The 27,202-nt window shown below is 39.4% G+C and overlaps 2 protein-coding genes across 4 annotated transcripts in view; one reads left to right on the top strand and one right to left on the bottom strand.

The window, feature by feature from the left end:
- Nucleotides 1-1,692: 1,692 nt before the first annotated feature.
- cacnb3b (calcium channel, voltage-dependent, beta 3b) lies at nt 1,693-24,839 on the top strand. 3 transcript variants are annotated; one of them, XM_079359245.1, is made up of 14 exons: nt 1,693-1,782; nt 14,478-14,597; nt 14,797-14,919; nt 15,008-15,129; nt 15,382-15,434; nt 15,729-15,748; nt 15,985-16,065; nt 20,022-20,080; nt 20,279-20,379; nt 20,548-20,699; nt 21,011-21,106; nt 21,213-21,383; nt 21,478-21,528; nt 21,623-24,839. In XM_079359245.1, the coding sequence occupies exons 1-13, from the start codon at nt 1,744-1,746 to the stop codon at nt 21,505-21,507; spliced, it is 1,167 nt and encodes a 388-aa protein (XP_079215371.1). In that variant the 5' UTR covers nt 1,693-1,743; the 3' UTR covers nt 21,508-21,528; nt 21,623-24,839. The 3 variants fall into 3 exon arrangements, with proteins under 3 accessions (XP_079215371.1, XP_079215370.1, XP_079215369.1); XM_079359244.1 differs by lacking the exon at nt 1,693-1,782 and adding an exon at nt 9,915-9,999 and having other exon boundaries at nt 21,626-24,839; XM_079359243.1 differs by lacking the exon at nt 1,693-1,782 and adding an exon at nt 9,915-9,999.
- The window catches only part of LOC306833752 (putative E3 ubiquitin-protein ligase DTX3), a 35,706-nt gene continuing 27,602 nt past the window's right edge, over nt 19,099-27,202 (bottom strand). The window contains exon 4 of the mRNA XM_079359248.1: nt 19,099-19,184. The gene's annotated coding sequence lies outside the window, so the exon portion shown is untranslated. The remainder of the gene's footprint in view (nt 19,185-27,202) is intronic.

The raw sequence follows: 27,202 nt of genomic DNA, 5'->3' as shown, positions 1-27,202 counted from the left end.
CGATTTCAATTTCAAAGGGCTTTATTAGCATGGAAAACATGCATTTACATTGCCAAAGTTAAAGTCATAATAAAACCCAAAATTAAGTTTTGGATCAATTATAGTGCTTAGGCATTCTGCTACTGTAATTTCTATTTAGGGCCAAATAACTAATTTGCTTAGTTTTTTTTGGTTGATTCTTTCGCGGACCAGCTGTGTGAGGGGGCAACTCTCTGTGGCCTCTCTCGAGGTCAGGGCTCTATTATCGAGCGTATCAAAAAATGTTAAAGCTCTCTTGACCTTTGTTGAGTAAAGAATTACGTCCTAATTCTGCTCTGCATGCATTATTTGGACTTTGAACACAAAAGATGGATTTACTGAATTCTCCATGCAGAGTCTCAATTTGAGGTTTGTCCCATTTAGTGAAATCTTGGTTTGTTAGCGGAACCCAGACCTCAAAAGCATACAGAGGAATGGGTTCTGTAATGGAGCCCCATTTGAATTGGTATGTCTGATTTGATGTTCCTTCTGATGGCATAAAAAGCCCTTCTGGTCTTATATCTCATTCACAGTCATTCACAGCTTAACCTGTGGTGCTGATTTTAAGGCCTGCATGTAAGTTTAGGTTTGTGTGTGTTCAATATGACTGTATACGAATCTGGTTGTGTTTGAGACTGTTCCTTTTTTGGAAAATCATACTTTTAGTTAGATTTAATTAGTCCTCTCTCTCTCTCTCTCTCTCTCTCTCTCTCTCTCTCTCTCTCTCTCTCTCTCTCTCTGTACTTTTGACACACACAGTAGCCTAGAAGCCATGATTACAGTAGCTACCTTTCTGTAGCGGTCGATGGGCTCTGCTCTGGATGGAGTTTATTGGAGGAGGGAGAAGAGGGCCAAAGTGCTGGATCAGTGAAAACCGAGAAGACTTGCATCAAATCTCTGCATGTCCTGTGTCGACTGCTCCATCCAGCACACCCTCTGAAAGAGATGCTAGGTCATTTTGTTTAAAACTGCATCTTTATAGAACAAATATTCTACAAGTGCACTAAAAGCCTTGCAGGTTTATATAACACGCAGTCTTAAATACTTTTTTTCTTCTCGACGTATAATGACATTTGAGCATGAGAAATGATAATGGATTATCCCATTTTATTCATGTATTGCTAGGCAACACATTCAGCTGAACATTGAGCTTGATGGGACACATTTTTTTCAGATATTTAGAAAAATGTTGGTCGACTACATTCAGCAACCCTCTGTTGACAGGCCATACGTTATAACAGTTTTGTTAGATAATAAAAGCTGCAGACAGTGCATGTGTTTGGGCTCGAAGTGAAAAGTGTCTGATGTCATAATTAACACGATCATCATATCAATGGCCTGTTTATATGTAAAAATAGAAAAGTGACAGGATGGAGCATAAATCCTGTAGCCTACTGTGAGAAAAGTGCAGGTTTTGCATAATTCATCAGGAAAACTGTAATGTATCCATTAGTGTGTCCGTGCTTGACTTTGTGTACAATAATCGATCATGCCGTGGACCCACAAACTGAAGGTTTTACGGCGCAGATGCCGCCGGTGCTTCACGTCCACATGAAGCGTTGGTGTCTGAGCCCTGCCGCGGTTTCTTGTGTTATGGAAATGTTTGCACGAAGCGCGGTGCTCTGCCTCTAGCTGATGCTTTCATTGTTAAATCTCAGGCTTTTATTAGTTATTTTTGTTTTACTGAAGTTGGGCTGACGTGACCGAGGTCCCTTTTAACTGCGGATGTCCCTGACCAATTCAAGCGTCTTTCTGCTGAACGAGGTGGGTTGTTTTCTGCCTTTTTCTCTTCTTTTCGGACCTCTTGTTGAGGTCTCGACTTTTGTAGGGGAGGTTGTTTCACGTGTCGAGCTGTGCTTTATCAGCCTAAAACATAAACAAGCTGTAAATGTAAGCAGCTCCACGATGGCTACTACAGATGATTTAATTAGGCAGGCTGACCTCATCGGGAATCTCTCACTTCGGAGTAAAGGAGTCTCAGCACGCATCTACTCTGACAGTCTGCCAGCGGATCTCTGATTGTAAATTTCCATGATAAAAATGAAATAAAAGAGATTAAGTCAGAAGGAGCAACAGATGAAAACAATCAACTGGTCGACATCGTTGGTGTGCTGGTTTTTTGAAAGCTTTTGTAATAATTAAAAACTTAAAGAGAACCAGAATTTCACTGATTCAGGGTTTTGCTCACTTTCCTATCCACATGCTGTTTATTATAGCCTACAAGAAACTCAACTCTCCTTCATACTTGCAAGCTGATTAGCTGTAATCTCTTTAGGACACGTTCATGTGTTGTTTTAATATTTTCAGAACAACAGTTTTCTTATTGTAAGCGATAGGCCTACTCTAATAAATATTCAACTTTGTGAGTAAAACACAGGAAAAAGGGGAAAACTAAAGCTGAACATTTAAACTTCCCTCTGACAATGTTGATGTAAAAGCTGTAAGCTATTCATTTTTGTCATGGTATTCATAAATGATGCACATGTATTTTCCCTATTAATGATTCTCTAATGTAGTGTAATCCACTGTAAGCCTGTGAATAGATAACAGTGGTTTTAATTATATTGTCTGGAAGTGTGATGTAATAGCAATGCAACAATTCAGTCTTAAACCTTTTATCTTTGATTTTTGAGGTTGGTTTGTGCCTTTTTCGGGTTGCTGCTTCGGCTTACTTTTGACAATCAATGCTGACATTGTCTTTACATCAAACATACAATGAAATCGCTTTGCTTGTGATTTCTTTTATAAAAGATAAATTTATAATTTCCCCATAATTAACCAATAAGATTAATAAACTGTTGCAGTGAGTGGCATACTCAACAGTGTACCATCTGCATGTCTATTACTTTGAGCTGTTTACCCATTAGGATCTGGATGTTTTAAAGTTGCTTTAAAAGCCAAACATTATGGTTCAGAGCATGCATCTGGCCTTTTTTGGCCGGTGTAAGTTCCTCTGGAGGAGCAGGATGATTGCATCATTTGCTTCTGTGTGTGTCTGGCGGGCAAACTACAGGGGGTCCAGTTGGTCTCTGGGCTGTGGATTCATGCTGTGTGCTGAAGTGAAGGTTCTGCCCTTCAAATTAAACTTCTCCTCTAAGGCAGCTTCAAATATCTTGTCATGACATTTGTGAAATAAAACTTTTGGTATATAACATTAAATAAGATATTAGACAACTTTGGAATGTGATTTTCCTATTCTTTCTACCTGTCCTTTTTTTTTATTTTTTTTTTTTATATCTTTCTATATATTGGAATTGAGCAGGCAAGGTTTTTGAAAAGATATAGTAAGCCATAGAAATCTTGTGGCACTAATTTCTCTGATATTAATCCTATTTAATTACATTTTTGCTTGTAGCATGTGTCAGAGAAAGAGAGGAGAAGTAGGTTCATTTAAGTCCTTTCGACTCTTTCAGACTCTTTCAGAGTAATTTTGTGCTCTTCTTTTTGATTGATTGCACTTTCAAATTGCTATTTATGAACAAAAAACTTAATATACTGGAAGTTAAGAATCATTCAAGGCTTACAGCATAAATGTACATATCCATGACAAAATATTACGTAACACCATAATATACTATCCTCAGATCATTCTTTAATACTTCAAACACTCTCTTCCATTATCAAGAAGTAAGACTCAATTTTATTTTCACTGCATAAATGTGTTTTGCATTTGTTTTGGTAATTATAGGCTGTTTGTATTGTATTGTACTGTACTAACCAACAACCCCAGCAGACTTTGTAAGATTCTCTGTGCATGTGTGCTTCAATAGGTCATGCAGTGCACTGTCTGTGTGTAAAGCTGCTTGGTGACACTATCACTCTCTTCAGTGTGTCCCTTCAGTCTGTTTACATCCCACATCATCTTGAAGTTCAAACTTCAGCTCAGTACTGGAACATAAGGTGTACCTGGATGTCTGAACCCATCAGGTAACCGTACAAACCTCGCGGAAGGATTTGACAGCAGCCAGGTGTCATCTTCCTCCACTCAAAAATCAAAACGCAGCATCCCGCTGCCTTAAAATAGCCCCTCATCCATTATGCACCAACAGCGGCAACAGCAGCAGCAGCAGCAGCAGCAGCAGCTCTGCTTCATACGGGACACACTAACAGACATCTGCACTCAATGCTTGGGTGCAGCCCTTTCTTGCATGTTTCGTCCCGTCTCACGCTCAGTGGAGAGCCCCATGGAGTTTAACTTTCAAAACATTCATCCGTTCATGTTTTATTCACTCCTACTGCTCATGCTGAATTCAAATTGATGGCTCCTCCATCTTTCTCTCCTTTTCTCCCTCTGCCTTACTGTTTCCTATAACCTATTCTATGAATTATGAATCTCGGCTTTTGCAGGAGATTTTCACATCAGCCATTGTCGTGGTTTGATGGTGAAACACTAGTCCGTCTTGAGATGCCTCGTCGATCTCACACTTTTTTGGAGGCTCCCTGCTCACAAATTAACACTCAAAGCAGGTATTCTTCTACTCTTGAGAGGTTTGGTTGGACTGTGGGTTTTGAAAAAGCTGACATCCATAGATATCCATGACACTCAGAGCAGGTGTCAGAGCACAGCCAGCCATGACATCCTCCAAATACACCCAGTGCACAATGGGATACACTGGGGACGCCTCCACATGTCGAACAGAGACAAGTTGCATGGCTCCCATAGCTCCCATCACCGCAAGACTTTTCCCTGTCTCTAAACTTTTGGTGTCTGACATGTTGAAGTCTAGAGAGGCTTAAATAACATTATTGGGCTAAAAAAAAAAAAAAGTCAGGTTTTCGTGTCAATCTTTGTCTTGCTTGCTTGTTATTGCTTGTTATTGCTTGTTATTTCTAAGGTCTACTGTTGGCTTGATATTTAGTTCCAGTACAGGAACATTCAACTACAACATGCATATATTTTGCACAGTAGTTCTTGGGACTTTGTAGCATCAGATCACAAATGCACAAAGTTATAGTCCTTTGTTGTCCAAAACTTCCCATAGAGACTAGATGTTCAACAATCAAAATGAGAGTTCTTTTCATGTGTATGAGGGCAATAATTACAAAAATAAGGTTATACATTGTAATAGCAGAAAGAATACAGGTTTTTATATAGCATATTTAAAACAACCTTTGTTAACCAAAAAGCTGTATAGGTTTGATTAAAAAAAATCCCAATAACGTAATAAACAATGAATAAGAATACATACAGTTACATCTGTATGTCAACTTCTATAAAAGGCCAACACAAAGAGGTGGGGCTTGAGCGTAGATTTAAAACATGCAAGATTCTGAGTTGTTCTGATGTAAACTGTGCAAAGACTGCCACCACAAAGGCTCTGTCACCTCAGGCTTTGTGCCTGGTTCAAGGAACATCGAGAAGCATCTGGTTTGTTGGCCACGTAGCTCTGACTAGAGCATGTTGGTGCAACAAATCAGACACAAGACACAAAGATGCAGTCTGATGCAAAAACAGTGATTTTTTTTTTTATCAAGTCAGAGGCATGAATGAACTTCATGCTGTAGCAATCCACCAGCAGCCCTTTGGTCCCACTGAGCCAGCTCGGTGGAGATGAAGGGAAAAGAGGGGAGCAGCAGCAGAGAGGGCGGGAAGGCTGACATGCAGAGCAGAGAGAGCCTCTGTGACGTAGCACAGGGTTGTGTACTGAGAGTGGTGGAGAGTCAGAGAGGAAGATGAGGAGGAGGAGGGGGAGGGGTTATGGAGAAAAGCGAGAGGGATAGACTGCTTACAAGCACGTTACAGTATACTTCAGTGTTACCCAGGAGAGAGAGCACACCATGACTGAGTAGCAGAGGGCGAGCGAGAGAGACGGGAGTTTGCTCTCCTACCTCCAACTGAGTAAGTACCTCGTAGCTTCTGCTTCGCATCCCTTCTGAAAAATGCATTAATAGGCAATATGAACATGGCAATAGATCTACTTGGCTTTGGACTGATACTTTGTTGGGTGGAGATTTACTTTGGCGAAGGAACATTTTTAAACTCTGCCCTTGAATTTTTGAGTGGAAGTTTTCAAATCTTGGCTCTTAAAGTTGGGAATTGCTGAATTTCATCGGAAATTGGGAATTTATAATACATTTGCTCTATGTCCAGACTCCTCTGTCTTTGCACTGACATTTCTGTGCAAAGTCAGTTGCACTTAAGCATAAAATGCCATTTAGTGCCGATTTCTGTGCTGATGTTGGAGGAGCAGTGGTTGGAAGCTGTGGGCATCCTTGCAGGCGTTCATGCTCTCTCTGTTGGTGGGGGGAAGGAGTGCATTTGGGACCGCTAGGCTTCCTGTGTGGGGTCAATTAAATACTGCATGAGACAGAGCACTAAAAGCCTGTCCCGTGAGGAGCCAAGTGCTTTGTGTGTGTGTGTGTGTGTGTGTGTGTGTGTTAACATGACTGTGTGTTGGAGCATCAGTGTGCAATGTCTTGATTAAATTTGATGAAGCAGTGAAGTTGAGAGGGCCAAGGATTCCAGTTCTCGTTTCTTTGCAAGTGACTTTGAAGAAAAAACGTCATTTTTATTGATTTGGAAGCATATGCTTTCCCCATTTCTTTGGTTGCTCATTTTCTGTTCTTCTCCTTTAAGCGTCTCTAACGGACTCTTTTGTGTTTTTTGGCTGATACGTCTGTTGTCTGCATGGACAAATTACTTTTATATCCTTTAACCAACACTATCTTGTCATGTTGACCGCAGACTTCAGAGGAAATAAACTATTTTAAATGTAAAGCTGAACTGTGCTGGTATGTAGGGCACCATTACATATTGATAAGTCTGACATTCCCTCAGTAAGCTCAACCCACAGTCAAGATGCACCAATTAGGCCTAGACTCAAACCTCGAGCTTAAATCAGGTCAGCTTCCAACAAACACATCTAGTTTAATATAGGATGCAGCAGCACTGTACCATTCTTTGCTGCACTGTAGGTACACAGTTTTATGTGGGTTAGCTCTAGCCTCTCTGTACTTTGAAGCAGTTTGGTGGAGTCAGGTTGAGGGACCCCTTGGGGTGGGTGGGGGGGGGTGGGGGTGGGGGGGGGTTTAGGGGGGAGCCCAAGTATGAACAGCCAAGCCAGTAAGACGGAGTGTACAGTGTGGATGAAAGATAGAGAATCCTCTCAGTCAGACTGCTCCTCTTCCTTTGCTGTATGTTACGACACTGTCGAGCCATACACCGATGATTCACATCATTACATCCGAGATGTCCCCTATTTTTAAACTTCCATACAGCCAGCTGTTACTGTGCAAGTTGCACTGTGAGGACTGGGTGCCTTTGGTGAGGCAGCAGTAGTGTGCAGCATGCATTGAAATGACTTGAAGCGCTTATTTATAGGATGAAAAGGGCTCATTAGAGTCAGGGAGAAAGTATCCTGAGGTAACATTAGAGCAAAAGGAGGGTGGAGCTGCTCGGGACAGGATGGAGTATCAATCTGGGTAGCGTTTTTATTGATCTACTCTGCCCTACTCTGGTTGCACTGTCAGGAGACCGCTCTGTGTCTGCATGATCCACCTCAGCCTGTTAATGCTGCCTCAGCTCTCACTGCTCAAGGTATGAAAGGTGCCTCTCATGTCAAAAGGTCAGGGAGATAGGCAGGTACACAGACTGTGTGCTTAACTGTCAGGATTTGTTGGGGACATCTGGAACTGTTTGAACTCTGAAGCGCCCTTTTTAGAAGTCGCTGAGTTCCCAGTATAGGTGCAGAGTTTCTCAGTTGCTTACTGCACAAGAGTGTGGCTCTGCGGTGCTCAGCAGAAAAAAACAAACAAAGGCCTCATATTCAAACCGTCTGGCTTTTTTGGTTTCTATTAAAATGTTTCTGTAGCAGCAAAACTGTGCAGTGATTAGGGTAAGCGATGAATGTGAAATGTGTGTTCTTGTTACAATATCAATCATGATTTAAGTGTATATTTTTCCTAAATTGAGATTGTGTTTTTAGGCAGGTCTTAAGGATTTTGTTAGAACTCTTCAGATTTGTTGGGGATGTATTGCTTATCAGTACTAAAATGTGGGTACATTTGGTGTACAGCCATAGCACATGTTTTCGTCTTTGTGCAGCTGCTTCTCTCTTTTTATCTTGATTTTGAAATCCTGTGTGAAGTTTGAAGAAAAGAGCTAAAAAAAGAAACCTTATGAAGTACACCTGCATCATATTACCTGGAGGTTTGAACAACACTGGCTGTAATATTATCCTGTTCGGAAGAAGAAGTAAAAACATTGCTGCATATACTGAACAGAGGCGCCTCAGTGTGTGTTTGCTCATGTTGTCCATATAGGCTCTTAGTTCACATTCAGATGGCCTATCTAACATCAGAGAATATAGCTGAGCCATGCAGTCTCAAATCTGCTTTGCTCTTTCTTGGGGGAATTCATCAAAACTCAGTGAACTTTGACAATCCTCCACTCTCCTCTACCCACTGCCGGCCCCAGTCTGTGATGGGGAGAGGGGAAGCTATATTTAGAACAGCAAAAAAATAACAAAAAAGAAAAGATTCTGCTGTTCATATCTGGTCCTATTGTTTTATTATACCAACTGTTTTCCTACTTTTTCTTCTTGGTCCCTGTTTTCATCACAGTCTTCCCTTTTTGTTTGTCTTTATCACCTTGTTTAAATCACTGCTCAAGATTATCGCCTCTCCATCTTGCTTTAAATATGCTTTTCAGGTACGCTCTCTCTTGGCTCCACTTGCCCTTCTTCCTTTTCTTGTGTCTTTCTCTTTCCTTCCCTCACCGTCTTTGGTTCCTCTCCCACTGTTTGAAAGCGCTGCTACTCATTGGCTGCCTCATGAGCCACACTACTGTAGAAAACAGCCCCCCGATCTTCTTTACTTTACTGGCATCTTAGGGCGCTAGTTGTTCCAACAACAATATGAGTGCATGCTTGTATCCCTTAAGTTTTAAAAAGCCACACAAAAATATAGCCCTGAGACATTCGTTGCTAAAAGCCGCTGCTGGAGTGCACTTAATTCTTCAGCAGCCAAAGTTGAATGAGGGTGAGCGAACGTATGTTGCCAATATAATGGCTGATACTGTTAGGTCCTCTGTGCCCAGGGGGTGACTTGGAGAGAAGGCCCTGGCCTGTCAGGAACAACCAGGCTGTCTGCTACAATCGAGACCATCTCCGCCTGCTTATTAATAAGATGTCTGATGGACTCTGGGTGGCTGCCTGCTGACTCACCTCTGCATCTCTTTTCTGTAGGCTCGTGCATCACCTTTCTGTCAGGGGGATCGTGCAAGGGCAGCAAGGCAGCCCTGCCCTCTTCCAAACAGCTTTCTTCTAACTTATTTCATTTGTCCTCTTGCCTAAATGTGCGCTTGTTTTGCCCATTTGGAAGCAGTCACATGCAAAGAAAGCTTCTATTTGGCAGCAGGATACACTATGTTGTCTCCCAGCATGTATCTCTTCATTATTAACACTTAGCATGGCTTCCACAACTGCTGTCTTTTTTCTGGCTCATATGTAGTCCATATCTAACCTGGTGAAAAAATACAATCTTTAATGTGAGAGTAAACAAAATGTAACACCAATTTTCAGGATTGTTTAAAACGCAAAATTGGCATAAAAGACAGAAGGGCTATAAGTGTGGTGATTGCGAAAAAGAGTCATATTTAAGAATTATGGTTTGGGTAAACTGATTAGAAGGGAAAGGATGTAAAGACTAGAGGAAAGCTCCTTTGTTAGGGCTGCCTGGAAGCTGAATCAAAATCCAGAGAACTGAACCAGAATGTGGACATGAACACACCATTGCTGCAGTATCATTGTTGAATAGGAAATGGCTGTTCAAGCAGTGAGGCAACGTCAGCTGTGAAGCACTTAGCCTGAACGCGGCTGCCTCTATCTCTCTCTCCCCCTCTGTAACCACGAGGCTGAGGGGAGGAGGAGGAGAGGGAGGAGGAGGGTTCTGCCTCTTCTGTGCAATGGGGTAGAAGAGAGTGCTGGCAGCAGCATCATGTCTGCCTCCGACTCGAGTGCTACAGGACTCATCGGTAACAAGGTACGCTGTGGATGCTGCCCGTTTCGTTAAATCACGCTGCATGCAAACTCAGAATCTTCGTCCGTGTGTCCCGTCTGTCTGCTCTCAGACATTTTCTTCTTCTTCTTTTCTCTCTTTTCCTCCCCTCCTCACTCTCGTCTCGGCAAAAGTCTGCTCTGATTCACTCACTTTGCCAGCAACTCCTCTCTCTGTTCTCTTTTCCTTCTTCTCTGGACATACTGCACCATTCACTCACAGTCTGACCATCTTTTGTAACTCTGTAGGTAACTTTGAAGCTCTGCTTTGAATTGGTAACAAACAGAGAGTCCCATCTGTTGAATGTCATGGTTTTAACCCGTGTTCTTTGCCCAAGTGTTATCTTCTGTTTTCATATCAAGGTATTACAACCTTTCAACATTATGCAGTTCAGCTGATACTTGTGCTAAGCTTATCAGTCTTGTAACGTTATTTTGTAAATGAAAGTGAGGGAGATATTCACACTCAATTGAGATTGTTCCACATTTGCTTATTATAGAATACAAATCTCTTTTGGTGTTCCTGTTATCTATTCATGGGCTCTCTGAAAAAAAAAAAATCCTTCTAATTCCTCAATTCATTTAATCAACCCACAATGACTTGATTGAAGAAGAATTTAGGAACAGATCTTTGCACAGAACCAGTACTTTAGATTGTTTCCACATTATTGAGTTTGGATGAATGTAATGAAGTTCCTTTTCTATGGCCAGTTTTAATTGGAGAGATTACAGCAAGAAAATCTGCTTTGAGTCACATACTGGATTACGATTATGTTTTAAGGATTAATTAAAAAATAACTGTTTTATTTATTCTATTAAATATGAATCTCATTGTTGATGTTGGTTCAAAAAGGGTGTATTGTTTGTTTGGCTTGACATGTCACGATTTTCAATATCCTTTATTTAACCTTTTTAGTTAACCCCAGGTGGATTTATATGCCAATGTGTTTAAGCACAGCATAGAGAGAGAGAGAGAACTTCTTTGTTCTTTCTGCAGGGATGGCTTTTGATTGCACAAAACTAAGAACGGCACAACTGATCAGCATCATCAACTTTGTGACAGCTCTGTTAGTTAAAGCTCATGTGAGGAACAGGAAGTTGTCCGGATTTTTGCAACACCTGTGATCAAAGCAGGATGAACCATTTTGTTTATTCTGTATTCTGTGTGTAAATAGTGATTTCATTATTCGTTGAATGTTAATATATAAGGTTGTTTGGACAGTTTCCTGTTAATCTCTCATCTCACAGTTATCCCTCAGCAGTAGTGACAGGCATATCAAATAGCTTTAAAGAAATAATCAAGCTTCCCTCTCATGATGTGGTTTGCCTTTGTAGTTAATCAGGAGGCATTATTTTTTATTTTAATCTGCTAAACTAACAACCAAAAACTCCTGACAGATACATGTTAAAAGTGTCTTAGACACAACTGTTGTGTAAACATTCTGAACATATCATGTGTTATAATGAGAATGCACATAATCAGAATCATCCCATAACAGAGCAAAGGTGTTAGACTACTTTGAGAAAATTACAATAATTTAAATCTAATTCTCTGCATCTGACTTTGTATTATTCTGCATGTTTTGCACCACTCAAGTCGCTGAATGACAACGATGATTATTTTGCATTTTTATAGTAGGGCCCAAACAATTAATCGGCAAGCTGATAAAATTGTCCGATGTTAGCATATCCTGTGAATCTTAGTAGTGGCTAAAAATGGCATTTCATTTGACTTTCATTGTATTACACTAGCAGTTCTCTGTTACCAGCAGAGGGCGCTATATGGATGGCAACAAGCAAGTGGGGATGCACATTTTAGTGTCCATCTTGTCTTTATGAATCGTTTGATAACTGCATTTGAGGGATCAGCACTATAAATGTGTATATTCATATCTATCTATTTCCATAGATCGAACCTACGTCGAAGAAAGATAGAGGCCAAAATATTGGTATCAGATTTTTTTTCCCTTCCTATTATTGATATCAGTATGAACACCAAAAACCTCATATCGATAGGACCCCACTTTATAGCCATAGTGAATCCATGCAGAAAGGGTTGCAATGATATTTGAAAAGAACCAGGACAGTAACAAAGACAAAATCTGGCAGTCCTGTGTGTCAACTTGAAGGGAACATGTAATTTACTCTTACATAACTTTTTTTTTTGCTGTCATCTCCTTTCATCTTATCAAAACAAAATACAATTGTGCCGGTGTAAGAGTAGGACCATTAAGGTGAATAAAACGTATAGATTTGGATGACTGAAGCGACTCAGTCTGTGTTCATAATATCAGTTCTCTTCATCCATCTGCAGAACTATGTGTGCTTTAATTAGGTTTTGTTTCTTCTGCTGGTAGACTCTACAGACGCTGGCAGGCTTTGATATTCAAATGACTCCCTCAAACTCTGCTCTGGATTCTGATGAAGCAAAGGAGGGATGGAGGGAAAGTGGTGGGAAGGGAATGAAGAAGAGAAAAGGGAGGAGGGAACAGGTGGGGGAAAAAGAGCAAACTGAAGGATGACGTTGATATGGAGCTATATTTGGCTGTATTTTGTGGGAGCTCCTGTCTGGTTAATGGAGAGTATTCCAGCCCTGTTCCCAGCTGGGACTGAAGCCAGGGGAGTGAGGGAGGAGCGGGGTGCTGATGGAGGGAGAGCACAAATCTGTTAAATTAAGGATTTTTCAGAGTTTATGTGATTACTGAGAGATTCAGGTTATTTCTGTGCTGTACTATGTTTGCTATAACAGTGTTTCTGAGGATTCCTTGTACAATTCTTGTCTTTTTCATTTAAAGGGTCAGAGGTTAAGCCAGCAGACAAATAAATGTTAAAATATTTTTGAACTGGATATTGCAGGGTTTTTTTTAAAGTTTTGGTTTTGTTGGCAATCAGTCTCTGACATTGGGTAGCTGTGGCTCGAGATGTAGAGCGGGATGAACACTTATTAAAAGATCAGATGTCTTTTGCGGACATGAGAGCCATGAATTTTTAAGTCAACAAATATGTGATTTTGAAACTGACGGATTTTACATATTTTATCGTCCATTGTTGAGCTGTTATGAAAAAAGACCTATCTGTGAGGATTTTGAAATATTATGACGATACAAAGGTACTGTGATCTGTTTTCTAATGCAAATAACATTAAAGTAAACAAGTTTATATTGCTTGCTCGCGGCTGTCTATCTGTGAGGTCCTGCTACATGTTCTACAGACAGTAAAAAGAGTTAAATCAAAGTGCACTCTGCAAAATACAGGATGACATGTATCGCTTCCTGGATTAAATGGTCTATGATAAAGGGTTTTATATGTGTACAGCAAATAGTATATAAATATTATGGGTAATAGGCTCAGTTTGGCCTTGTAAAATCAGCCATGGGATATTTGGATCTGGCTCTAGTATAGATATATATATAAATGAGGTGAGCTTATATGTATTAACTTGTTTTATAGGAACTCATTATCATTAAAATTAGGATATATTTAACAGACTTTGGATTTATTTATACACAAGCAAGTTAAGCATGTGAATTTGAAGCAAAACATATATTTGAAATGATACAGATCCTACAAGACTCTGTAGACCAACACAGAAAAACAAATTAATTCAATCTTGTTATTTTCTATCATCAGTATTCTGTTTTTCTCTTATTTGACTCTCCGGACTAGCAAACATCTGTTGCATGTGGCTGAGTGTATTCATAGACAACAAGTGCTGTCCTGGATGTTGGTGTTGTTGCAGCTCTCACGCATTTGTTGTTCCCCTGAGATGGCTGCTTTGGAAAGCTGCAAGAACTCACTGGTCCTGGCAAGCTGGATCCCATGGCTTCAGGAGAGGACAGGCAGGTTGAACAAGAAGGAGGACATTCAGAGAAACGGACGCTGATCAATGGATCCAATTATTGGTTTAAGTCCACTGTTGTAAAATTACGAGTTATTTTTCTAACCAGATCATGGATATGATTCCAGAATTTGCAGAAAGAATTTTGGTTTGTTTGTTGACAGTGTTTCTATACTTGCTTTTTCAAGCAGGCTTTGGTTGTATGCAAGTAAACAGTCAGAGTGGAGAGCCAAAGAGACAGAACGCCATCTTGCTGTGATGCAATCTTGGTCTTCTGATGTCAACTGAGTTTTCATTATTCTCTGATGACATGTACATCTACTTTTGGATATTGTGTCTCAACACAAACTTCATCCTCAGCTAGCTAGTCAGACTGTGACAACACTCGGAAAATGAAGTCCTGCCCTGAAGTCCTTTTTTTTTTCAAACTGCTGCCCATATTGGACACCCAGTGTTTACTGTAGTCCCCAGATACGATTGTCAGACAATGGCTTAAGGATACAGAGATTGTCTCAGGAGTAATTCTGAACATGAAGCCACAGCTACTTTAATGTGTTTGGTGGTTAATTTATGTCCTCTCTAATTGGGCTATAACCGTTCTTTTTCTTATCTCCTCCATATTTTAGGGTTCAGCCGATTCCTACACTAGTCGACCCTCGGATTCCGACCTGTCCCTGGAGGAGGACCAGGAGGCGTCTCGGCGTGAAGCCGAGCGCCAGGCTCAGCTGCAGTTAGAGAGAGCCAAGGTTAGCCTGGAGGTTGAAGGTCCAAGTTTGTCTTTAAACTTGCCTTTAGTACCTGTGTTGTATAGTTTTTAGATGGATGTGAATTCATAGTAATCTATTGCATCAAAATGAATCTTTCGACAAACAGTTGTAAGCATAGTAATGATACTGTCAATTTCCATATATCATGGGTGTATTTTACCTTTTTCTCTGTCATCAGTCCAAACCGGTAGCATTTGCTGTTAAAACCAACGTGAGTTACTGCGGGGCCCTGGATGAAGATTGTCCGGTCCAAGGTGCCGCTATTAACTTTGAAACCAAAGACTTTCTGCACATAAAAGAAGTAAGAGGCCTTTAGCATTAAAACAATCATATAAAACAAATGCAAGCATGATTTCTGATTGTTAAAGGTGTGTTTGCCTGTTGCGTAGAAATACAACAATGATTGGTGGATTGGTCGGCTGGTGAAGGAAGGGGCGGACATCACCTTCATCCCGAGCCCTGTTAAACTGGAGGCCATGAGGATAAAACAGGAGCAGAAAGCAGCAGCAAGGTCAGCAGTTACAAAGCTCAGAGAGAACTTTATGTCTTTCATCACTCTCCTTTACTTTTATCTGTCTCTCTATGTTTCTCTCCCTCTCTGTTGACCTAATTTCACCAGCTTTCTGTCTCACGCTGCCTTTGAAAACTTTTTTTTAGATCAACTTCTTGCTCATGTGTTGCTCTGTTTTGGAAGTCCTTCTTTCTAAATTGTACCCTGAGAGAATTCACGCATAATCAAGCTTTGCATTATGTTGCTCCACAGGAAAGGAGGAAATGCTTCATCCGGAGGCTGGAGGTCCACCCCTCCATCTGCAGGTTAGTGGGATCGGAGATGTCCTGCTGCTGTGTCTGTCTGCTCTGCCTCTATGTGCACACAGGGTCCCATTTGCATAGCCTGCCAGATCTAGGCTTACATGCTCTCTTGAAAGGAAAATGTGTTTTAATACTCCATACACAACTTGTCTTTTTACAACTAACTGAGCATTATGATTACTTGAGGTGACCGCAGATTGCATGGCATGCATGATTTCTTTGCGAACATCCTCTTTCTTATTGCCTTAGCCTTCTTATGAACTTAATGCTAAATGTTGACTCTGTTTATCCTGAAAGCCAAACAGAAGCAGAAACAGGTAAGTCTACCATTGTACCACATTGTTGCCATCTAATTAAACCCACCTTAAATGATTCTGAGTTAAAAAGAAATGATATCAATACACACATTTTATAGCTAGCTCTACACATTGGTGGCCACAATACAGAATGCTAATGAATCATTCATATCAGTTTGTTAAGTAAGTGTGTGTAAGTCATAGCATTAAATAAACTTCAACATGGTGCATATTGTTGTATTTAATTCTTAATGCAGACTGAGCATGTTCCTCCATATGACGTGGTCCCTTCTATGCGGCCTGTGGTGCTGGTTGGCCCCTCACTAAAAGGTTATGAGGTGAGACAATAACCACTACAGCTTTTATTAAGTGTAGTTTTGCTCTGTAATTCCAGTCTTGCTTTTTGTGTCTGCTTTGTCTGGACATAGTCTGATATGAAACATGTCAAAGGTACTTTACCAATGTAAGTCGATCAAAAACATAAATACACTTTTGAAGTAGTTTGACTTCAAAAATAAATACAAAGTGTACTTCTCCAAGTTAAAAAAAAATATTACAATGTGTGCAGCAGTCTTTCATCCCCTTCCCCTTCCATTCTTTTTAGGCTGCATTCACACTTCAAGTCTAAATGCCCAATCCAGATTTGTATTTTTTGTTGTCATTTCTTGGATCCAATTTCTTTTCTTTGTTTGGCTGTTGACATTGCTGTTTAAAAGTGGCCTGCCTGTATCGGACTCCAGTAGGAATCTAAGAAAAGCTTGTTTGAAAAGATCACGTGAGTCCATGTAACGTGCTGTTCACATTGTCCGGAAAAAAACAACAACCCTGATCTGAGTCAAAAAGGAGCAAAAGAAAAAAAAACAGATTCAAGTCACTTTTAGAGTGTGAATGTAGCCTTAGTGTCTCTGGGTTATTTTAGCTACATTATTTGAGGGCATTTATTTTTTTTTTGGTGCATCAAAGTTAAAAACCCTTATCTTAAAAGACTATCCATGACATGAAATGTTTTATGTCACAAATATCTAGTTTTTAAAGAAACTTTAAAGTACTTTCTAACTGTAGACCTCTCAAAAAATGAAACATTTTAGCCAAGCCAACATTGAAGCATTTCAAAATCTATTAGATAGATTGCTGTGACATTTTACACAGACTTTCTTGAGGACCAGAGGACAAACAGTGCAGGTTTTGTTGAACATTGACATTTTGTCTTGTGCTGCTCTGAAGGTCACATCAGTGCTTTTGAGGTACATGTCTTGGCATCTCCTAATGAGATTTGGTACATAGACCGATGTCGTCCTGAGTAGAAACTATTTTATTTTGATGATCTTCTGACAGAATTTATTAGATGCTAAAACAAATCTCATTTGGTCCTAGCTACACCTTTGTTTAGTACTATTTGAAATAATAGCATGCGTCTCTAATAGAGATGTTGAACATGGCCATTGTTACGCCAGGCAAACATTTCTGCATTTTAATTGTGACCATAGCATTTAGCTTTAATCCCAGCTGTGCTTGATAGCATTAAACATCTGCCATCATGCGGTCTGTTTATCATTAGTAACACAAACATCCAAATATGATTTTGAATTTATCTAATGTTTCTATCGGATAAGTATATACACTATTTTTCCACATTCTTATTAAATACATTAGAGGCATACAGACAAATCTGTAAATAAGTTGATAACAAATGTGTGTGTGTAGGTGTGTGTGTGTGTGTGTGTGTGTGTGTTTTTTTGTTAGTATACTACCAGCAACATGTGAAATGAGTGTATTTCCTGGTCGCTCTCTCTCTGGGCTGATGTTATTGGATCCAGTTCAATCTGGGCTGCATATTCTGCTACAGTATGGACTTTGCTGGTTTGATCTAAAGGGAATCGCTTTGGTATCCATTATCCCATTACAGTAACTCTGATACCAAACACCACAGTCACATCCTGATGATATTATAACACACACAACAGGAGCCTAAGATCCATTTCCAGTCATATAGAACTGTATGTATGCCCCTTGATATCGGCCGCTGTAATTCATCTCTTCAGTAACACATGCAGGATGAGATGTATGAGAAAGCATGGCAGTTAAACTGGATTCATCTAGCATGTAAATGTGCTCCAATGTGAGGAATGTGATTGAACAGAATGTATCTGTGCTCCAACATTTTCTGTCTGCCTCCCTCCTTCTCCGTGGCTTGCCAAGCCGTTTGTTTAGTGCCTGTGTGTGTGTGTGTGTGTGTGTGTGTGTGTGTGTGTGTGTGTGTGTGTGTGTGTGTGTGTGTGTGTGTGTGTGTGTGTGTGTGTGTGTGTGTGTGTGTGTGTGAAATATTTATGCATTGCTCTGGTGATGTGCACTGGGGATGTTCTGCCAGCCTGCCTTCTCCTCCCCTCCTCTTCCCCTGTCTCTCTGCCTTTTCTCTCTTCTACATATATCATTAGGTTGCTCTTCATTGTTCTCCTAACTCTCTGTCTAGTTTCCCTCTCTTTTGCTGTCTTCCCCTCTTGCTATTTCTCCATCTCTTGCTGAGGAGGAGCAACACCACTGTGCACTTCATCCCCTATTCAAAAGGCCATCTATTTTTCAGGACGTTTTCAAAATAGACTGCTTCCCGTCACCCTTACAGGGTTCATGAAACATTTGTTAGCAACACATACATTGGAGCTCTCTCATTAAATATCCACTCTGATATGTTCAGTTACATACAGACACATTCTGCCTGAACGAAAAATGCATCAGATAAAATTTTCCACACAAAGAACAATAACCTGTCTCAGAACTCTTTATGTGACATTGACTCCATGCCTCTTTGAAAATCTAGACTCTGTAAACATGCAAACATTTTATGTTTTATAAGACTATTTAAAACAGGATGTTTCTTTCTTTAGTTTTGAGTCCATTCTCAGTGTTTGTATACTTGAGGCTTCATGTTTCCACTACCCTCATGTATAAAATTACATTTTGGACAATGAGTGACTCTAAATCACCAAATCCTACAGGTACATTCACGTAATAATGTCAAATTGAAGGTGACAGGTGAACTTTGCCTTGATGTGAAAACAGCCTTCTTGTATCAAAGTGTTAATCTATGGGAAGCCAAGATCCAACGTCCAAAACCCCAAATCCCTGACTTCCAAAGAAGCCACAGAAAACAGTTTAACGCTTTCAACTAGAACATTATTTGTTTTTGATACATGATTGATATACAGGAATATAATAGTGCCAATGGGAATAACTAAAATATGGTTGAATCCGTGTCCAAACATCACAAAAAAATGAAGGCTAACTGGTATACCAAACTATCCTGATAAATGTAGGAAACAAAAGAGAGTCAATCTTACCTCCCTTCCCGTGTGCCACTGGACGCATCTTCCTGCTCTTAATAGACGGGAAGACCTCTCCACAGCCTGTCATCGGTGGGATCAGGAAATTGATTGGCCATGGACTCCTGGGTCTGGACCACCTATTTTAGATACAGGAAGAATACACACACAACCAGCACAGTCAATAAAGACGATAGAGTACGTAATACGACTACAGTCGTAACACAACTGAACCTTCTGTCTGATCTACTGACGTTTTATTCTTGTGATAATACTATCTTACATTGTTTGTGTAAATGTTTTTAAGTAGTAAAACATGTTCCAACTCAAATTGCTGTTGTATTCTTGACCTTTATATTTTGTTGGTTATAAATTAAACACGATTTATAATATTTGATTTATAATATTTGATTTATAATATTTGTATGGGACTGTGTTTGCTAATGTATGCAGCTTAGTTACTGTCAGTTACTGTCCAAGACTAACAAACCATGGTATCCCTTATAACAGTAAATAAACATAAATAAATAGAGGTGTTTACTACACAGCAGAAGTAGTTAGAATATAAGTGTTGATTAATAGAACTATCACTCCTTCTGTGGGTTTCTTGCAGTCGTATTTACGTATAATTAAACCCATTTTTTTTAAATACATTAACACATGTTTAATACATGTATAAAAGGAGAATAATTAGTAATAGACAAACATTTCAGTTTGAAAGGCACATTAATGTGTCTCTTTATCCTCTGTAAGCCATATTAAAGTTTAAGTTTAAGAACTGTTTAATACATTTTTGTAAAGTGCTTATAGAGGTTGAATATAGAGATTTATCTTAAAGTTTTACCAAAATCAACAACAAGTGAGACATCAGTAATTTCATTGTTTGAACTGAGTTTTTGGAGAAGTACACTTCTTGACACTTGTCTCTCTTCTTATCTTTTCTCCCATTTCTCTTTTTCTTCCTCTCTGTTACCTAGGTAACAGACATGATGCAGAAAGCCTTGTTTGACTTCCTAAAGCACAGATTTGACGGAAGGTGAGTACTGCTGTACAGTAACTCTGTGACAGCGACTGAGCTGTTCGCAGGATTCTGCCTATCATGTTTCATGGTTGATAGGATACATGATGATGATGATGATAACTTATTTTTAGCTGCCACAGACAACAAGTTCATCTTATCCTTTGAGAGGGAGCAGTTTGTGGATGTGGTGTGATAAGATGCTTCTTTCTGCAGGATCTCTATTACACGGGTGACTGCTGATCTGTCACTGGCGAAGCGCTCAGTGCTCAACAAGAAGGCCATAATGGAGAGATCCAACACACGCTCCAGTCTGGGTGAGTGACAGGAAAGTTGTCTTTGATCTGTTTTTGCTAAATAAAGATTAATAGCTGCTAAGAATAGATGCCTTTTTCCTTCTTTTATGTCACGTCTGTACTAATCTTCAGTCGGTGATGTTGCCCTGTGAGCTGTGTTAACTGTCTGTCTTCTTCGGTTTGTTGCAGCTGAGGTCCAGAGTGAGATAGAAAGGATCTTTGAGCTGGCCAAGTCTCTGCAGCTGGTCGTCCTGGATGCTGACACCATCAACCACCCGGCACAGCTCCTCAAAACTTCTCTTGCCCCAATCATCGTCTACGTCAAAGTCTCCTCGCCCAAAGTAGATAATTTCTTTAAGGCTTTTGTCTTTGCCTTTATAGTTGTGGATTTAAGCCAAATCAGTTAATAACAGTGAGGAAGTGATATTTAATCAACAGAAAACAAATCAACAAACGTTTTTTGAATGATCATTTTTGTTGTTCATTTACATTTTTTTTTTTTCAAGATTCTAAATAGATGGAATTCTTTTTTTATTTTTTTTGGGGGGGGGGGGGGTCAAACAATAGGCATTTGAATGTGCCTTTGATGGTCATCTTTTCTCAGGTTATTCCTTATTAAAGTTACTTTCTTTGTCTCTGTGTCCTCTTATAGGTTCTTCAGAGGTTGATCAAATCTCGAGGGAAGTCGCAAAGCAAACACCTAAATGTCCAGATGATGGCTGGGGACAAGCTAGCTCAGTGTCCGCCTGTAAGGCACTCTGCATCAAACCCATTATCATAAATCTCAGAAAAAAACTACTGAAATGTGCTTTAATGTTACTGCAATGTTTTTCATTTATTATGTTCCTCATTAGGAGATGTTTGATGTCATCCTGGATGAAAATCAGCTGGAGGACGCGTGCGAACACCTTGCAGAATACCTAGACATTTACTGGCGTGCTACACATCTCCCATGTTCTGCCCCTGTAAACCCCTTACTGGACCAAAGTGTGATCACCCCACCCTCAGCTAACTCTAGCCAACAAGTAAGAGAAACCCACAACTGAAGCTAAATGGGGTTTGCCATTTCACTTGCATTATACTTGACAATAATGTCTGCCTCCTGTGTTCTTTCTTAAGTTTTCCGAGACTCAAGAGTTGATAGAATGATTACAACCACCACAGAAATTGGTAATAAGGACGTTGTGTCTTTTTAAACTTTTCTCCTTCTATTATCTTTTTTTGATACTTTTTTCTCTTAAAATCTCCACTGTTCCCACTGCAGTAGCCTGTGCTGTCCGCTGGGGAGGTCATGGAGCACAGGGACCTGGATGCCACCAGGGGGCAGCAGCAGCCCTTGTTTCTTCAAAGTCAGCAACCACCTTCTCTAGCAAAAAGACAAGGAACAAGAGCAGAGATCTTCAAGAGCAGAAGAGTGTGAGGCTGGTGAACTGAAGGAAGAGAAAAAACACAAACAGGTAGTGGAGCAAGAGGAGGGGTAGGAGAAGGAGGAAGGTTTGACAAGAGGAGCCTCCACCTCACTGCTGCCCCCTCGGCAAGAGCTCCCTGCTCCGACCACCACTTAACAACTCAGGGCTGCTTTCTTTTACTGCACACTTACTGGTAACAAAACCCAATACAGCACTGCAGTCATGGCACACAACCTTCTTCCCCTCACCTACCCTTTGACCTCACCCAGGCTCCCTGCTTTCACGCTGTAGGTCAAGCTGAGCCAACCCAGGTGTTACTGACACCCAGATAAATTACATACCTGTACAGTCAGAGGATGTTAGCATCAAGTACTGTAGTAATACAATGTATAAACAAAAGTAGCTCTCCATTGTTGGGTTTTCTCTCTGATAAAGATGGCTTCCAAAGAGTGCAGAGAGTAACACAAACCACTTCTTTATGTCTTCCATCTCTACAGTGAGCTGTGATTCCAGTTTAACCAAATATCTTCTTAAGAAATGCACAATAGTTACTTTAATATTTATTTTGTCTTCTACTTTATCCCGTAGCTTTTTTCAATTCTCATCTTATTTAGTCCAACTAAATATTGGAGTCTGTAGTCCATACTTGGGCCCTCATTACAGCCGATCACATATCTGTATGCAACAGTAATGCAACTCTCACACATGACAAGCGCATGCTTCCACACCAACAGTCTATATGCATCATCTGCCACAGCTGTGAATGTAAACGCTGCTCTGTCAGCTAAAATGGGATTATTTGCAATAACTCTGGTTTGTTTGCGGGTGGCTGGTGGCAAATCTAATTTCAAATCACTTGAATCATCGACAGAAAAAGATTTTCTGGCATACACAACTGCAAAACAATTTACCAAGTTACATTTGGCTTTTATGATGATTCTATCTGATCACATTTAATCATTTTAAACTGTGTCGCAGTAACTACACAGTGCTGTACAGATGTTTTGCCAAAGATGTTAAAATTCGTCTTTCTGACTTGATTTAATTTGTAGCATAACCAGATGTCAAAGATGCACTGATATCTGATTTAACAGATCTGAAAATTACCCTAAAATATACTCCCAGTGCATTGCCTCAGTCCCAGGCTTTGGTTTGGCACTGCTGGTGTGAAGTAGCACCCATTCCTCATGATGGTTTCTTTAGGTGTGATACTGTTACAATGCATGTCCACTCTCATATTACCAAATGTACATTTTATTTTCAAAACAGTTACGTCTACTCTCATTTTTGTCATATTTCTTTTGTTGTATAACAAATAACACATCTTTGAGAGATTTGGCACAGCCTACATGACTTGACTTGATCTTCAGTATCAGAAACTTGAAAAACAGAAACAGCTTGTTGAGTATATTTAGTGTATGATTTAAATTCTATTTATATGATGATAAATAGAATGTATAGCTAAATAACACAGTTACATGTTGACTCAGCATGTGTGCTGAATGTCATGCTTTGTGATATGAGCACTTAACTTAAAAAAAAAAACACATGACATGTCAGGAATTTATCTGCCTTTTATCTTTTAGTAGTATCTTTTAAATGTAATTAACCTGCTAAATTGTTGTAATTAAAATAGAGGGTTTACAATTTAGTTCTCATGTTCTCGTTGGATGGTAGGAAGACTTAAGATATCAACAGGGATTCAGAGTTAAGTAGAAGTAGCAGTTTTGTAAACACCTGCAGCCATCCACCACGACACCACTGTGCGACATCTCTGAGAGGATTTCATCACCCCTGAAGAGACCAAGCACATCAAAGATTGCAAGGCTTACTTCCTAATAAGCCCAGCAAATTCTTTAATAATCTTTTTGCAGAATTAATGGTACTGCAGGCTTGTAAGTACACAGAGGTCGCCCTCTTGTGGCAATTCAATTCTCATTGCATCTAAAATGGAAAGAGAAACGTATGCATCCATATAAATGAATGATACATTCTATTTCCGGTCATCACACTAGTTAGTGTCTTTTCTGCAAACACCCAAAACTTCCTTTAAACTTTGTGTCGATTGTTTTCGTATAACCATTCATTTGCTTTCACTTAATGTCTTACAGTAAGAGTGAATGCATCTCAAAAAGCACTGATATTCTCTTGTTAAAGCATCTGCTTTGTCATATACAAATATAGCAATCAGCTAACATAGCACATGTGTAAATAATATCATAATAATATACATGCATGGCATATTGTATTCCTGTTTCATCAGAAGGGCTTTTTGGGACCATCCTCACATGAGCCATTCACTCAGTAAGTCATTATGATCTATCCATAAGCAGTAACATGTACACATTATTCAGGCTTTACTGTACATACTGTATATTCATTATACAGATATTATAAGTATTAAAAAATTGCACAGAAGCAAATAATGTTAAAATGAGGGGTTTTAGTCACAGCACATAAATCTATATTAAATGTCTCAGAAAGCATGAGTTTCAATGTATTTTCCTCTTCTTTTAGAATGATGCACTGCAGTTATTTAAAAACACAGTAAATATTGCTTCCACTGACACCCACATTCATTTCTGAAGGACCAGGTTTAAGAGATAACAGTTTCTTTTTATTTATGAGATGATGCAGTTTTTAACTTTAGTTTAATTTACTCATGCAGGAAATTTCTACAGTCAATTGCTTAAAAGTCCAAAGCACAATTTTTATAATTATCATTTCCTGTTGCGTTTCACTAGCCTAAATTCTGTATGCAATACAAAGTCTGTTAATGAAAGGACACTAGCTGAGACTATCAAGACTATCTCCTCTGCTCTGATGGGGTATAATTGCACTACTATCATTTCTATGTCTGCTTTATGATGCAATAAATGCACTAATTGTTATGCTGTACCCACTTCCAAAACTAAACAAGATGTCTGGTCTAATGATGATGTTAACAATCGTCTTGCTTCTAACAAGTCGCACAACATGAATCTCAAACAGTGTCTGATGACGATGTGTACAGGGTGCATCTTTTGTCAATAGCACATTTGAAAGAGGGGTGAATAAAACACATTTAAGTAACATGTCTGTCCGTTTGTGGCGTTTTATTTTTGTAATTCCTATAACCACCAGCAGAGGTCAGGAGATGCATGTCTTTATTTATAGGTTGAACATTTTTGCATGTTGATTATTGAGACTAAAATGAGACTAAAGCATACCTGGCCAGGCTGGTTTTAAATTTTGATTTGAATCTCTATTCTTATCTAAATGTGTTCAAAATACGATTTTGGTTTCACTTAAATGCTGCTTTTTAAAGGCCACAATACAGGAATAAAAACACATTTTACTTCGTCACTTCTTGTGGATAGTCTTGGATTTAGTGTGCCAGTTTTTGAGACAAGAGTAGCACAAACATCCAAGTAGTTAAGTGTAGATGCAGAGCCAGAAAAAACATATATCTTAAGAATGTGTCTCTGATTTAAATTAATTATGATGAAAAGCATTTGTGCATGGAAATAGAAATTGGACTTTCACCTAAAAACCGGGAACAATTAATTTAAGCCATTCAACATTTAAAAGACTTTTGGACAAACTAAAATGGTATAAAGTAGTTCTTTATGAACATGGTTTCTTCTTATCAGATGCTGTGTAGAAGTACTAACAAATAGTGCAACTTCTTTTGTTACATTTAATGACTTGGTAGTTTAAAATCTCTGTCTCCTCTGGGATGGATCCATCATGTATATAAGTACTGCTTCATGTGTATGCCTTTGAACAATGTGTAAAAGTTATGTAAGTCATTGTGGGTTACAACACCATCTGCTTATGACTTTGTGAAAGGCTTTTAAGGAAGTCCTGTGTTTTTCTCACCATCAAAGTATCTTGTGAGAAAGTGACTGATGTGTTGGTGATCATACCTGCACTGTTTCCAAATGTATGGAGGTGTGTGATGGTTTCAGGTGTGAGTGCTTCATCCTGTCAGATGGTCGTCACCCCCCCCCCCCCCACACACACACACACACACACACACATACACACACCCCTTTAATATCAGCCATATTGGAAGGTGTCACTTTATTCCTGATGATTATTCACAACCACCTGTCTCTGTGTGTCCCACCAGTGAGTCCTGCAGTGTATACAAAGTCATTTTTCTATATATTGCAGCTCATTTTAAAGGGTTACACAGAGTTCATTGTCTGAAACTTTCCTTCCAAACTGTTCCTGTCTTCCTGTATTTTACTTTTTTCTTTTAATCAGCTGCATGGCCAAAAAACAAACAAAAAAACATGTAGTACATCCAATGACTGTTCAAGAAATCAGTAATGAACAGTTGTGTCTGTTCTGTCTGCATTAAGAAAGGCTGAAATCTTAACATAGTCGTGTCATACAGCTTTATCAAGTTATTACTGGTTTGAATCACTAAATCATGCTACCCAAAATAATCTTAACCAAAAACAACCCTCTAAAGTGGTAGGTCAGCTGACAGCCTTTTGTATCCTGCCCATAAAAGGAAACTCTAAGACAGATTTTTTACCTGAGACTGCATTAATTAGTGTTTCCTGGTTTAAATACTATGGTTCTCTACTTGGAGAGGAAGAGACATCAACAGATTATTCCTTTAAAATCTGCATCAATGACGACCACTGACAGATCCCCAACCTTCAAAATATAGGGGAAATCTTTAGCCCTCAGGACAGCCCCACCTTATGTCATGATTTTATTGTGGTCCCCCTTAAGGACCAGTCTCCCTTAAAACCAAGACCAAACAATTTCAAACATGATTTTGATGGCATTTTTTTAACTTTAATATTGGACAGCTATAGAGAGACGGGAAAGGTGGGATGAGAGAGTGGGGGATCTTTGACATGTGAAATAGCATATAGAGCTGAGTCTGAATTTAGTACGACAAAGCCTCTAAAGCTCTACACCTGGGGCGCTTGCTCTACTACCTGAGCTAAACCAACACCTTAATACTAAGAAAAAGGTTGAGTGCCATCTACATGTACTCACTTCTGTACAGACAAAAATAAATACATTGATAATTTAATACACTGTGTTAAAACATTAAACATTTAATTAAACCATTCATTGGTAAACAAACTGACCACTTTTAGTGCCCTTGACTCTTTTTTTTTTTTTTTTTTTACGAAAGAGAGAAACAGCACTTGTTAAATGTTGTTCAATTAAATGAAATGTCAGCAGCATAAAAAATATTCTCTAATCAGCCTGCAGACAACTCCACAATCAGGGCTATGTATGATGACAACAAGACATATTAGGCTGTAAAATAGAGACAGATATCAGCATGGGGGATGAATTACACAGGCTGTTTGTGAACACAGGCAAATTGCTTTGACCTACTGGGGCAAACACTGCATGGGCTCTGATTGGTAACAGTAAGTAAATTAACCAGTTCCCTGCCAGACATGGAGGCTATTGAC

Source organism: Symphodus melops, assembly GCF_947650265.1.
Source record: "Symphodus melops genome assembly, chromosome: 13".
Lineage (NCBI taxonomy): Eukaryota > Metazoa > Chordata > Actinopteri > Labriformes > Labridae > Symphodus > Symphodus melops.
This window is presented reverse-complemented; position numbering and strand designations above follow the sequence as displayed.

What these genes read in the sequence shown, in the direction of transcription:
- cacnb3b (XM_079359244.1), top strand. Translation starts at nt 9,955, where the DNA reads ATGTCTGCCTCCGACTCGAGTGCTACAGGACTCATCGGTAACAAG. An exon ending in CCAAACAGAAGCAGAAACAG is followed by an intron (nt 15,749 to 15,984) that starts GTAAGTCTACCA and finishes TTCTTAATGCAG; the next exon opens with ACTGAGCATGTTCCTCCATA. An exon ending in CAGCTAACTCTAGCCAACAA is followed by an intron (nt 21,384 to 21,477) that starts GTAAGAGAAACC and finishes TTCTTTCTTAAG; the next exon opens with TTTTCCGAGACTCAAGAGTT.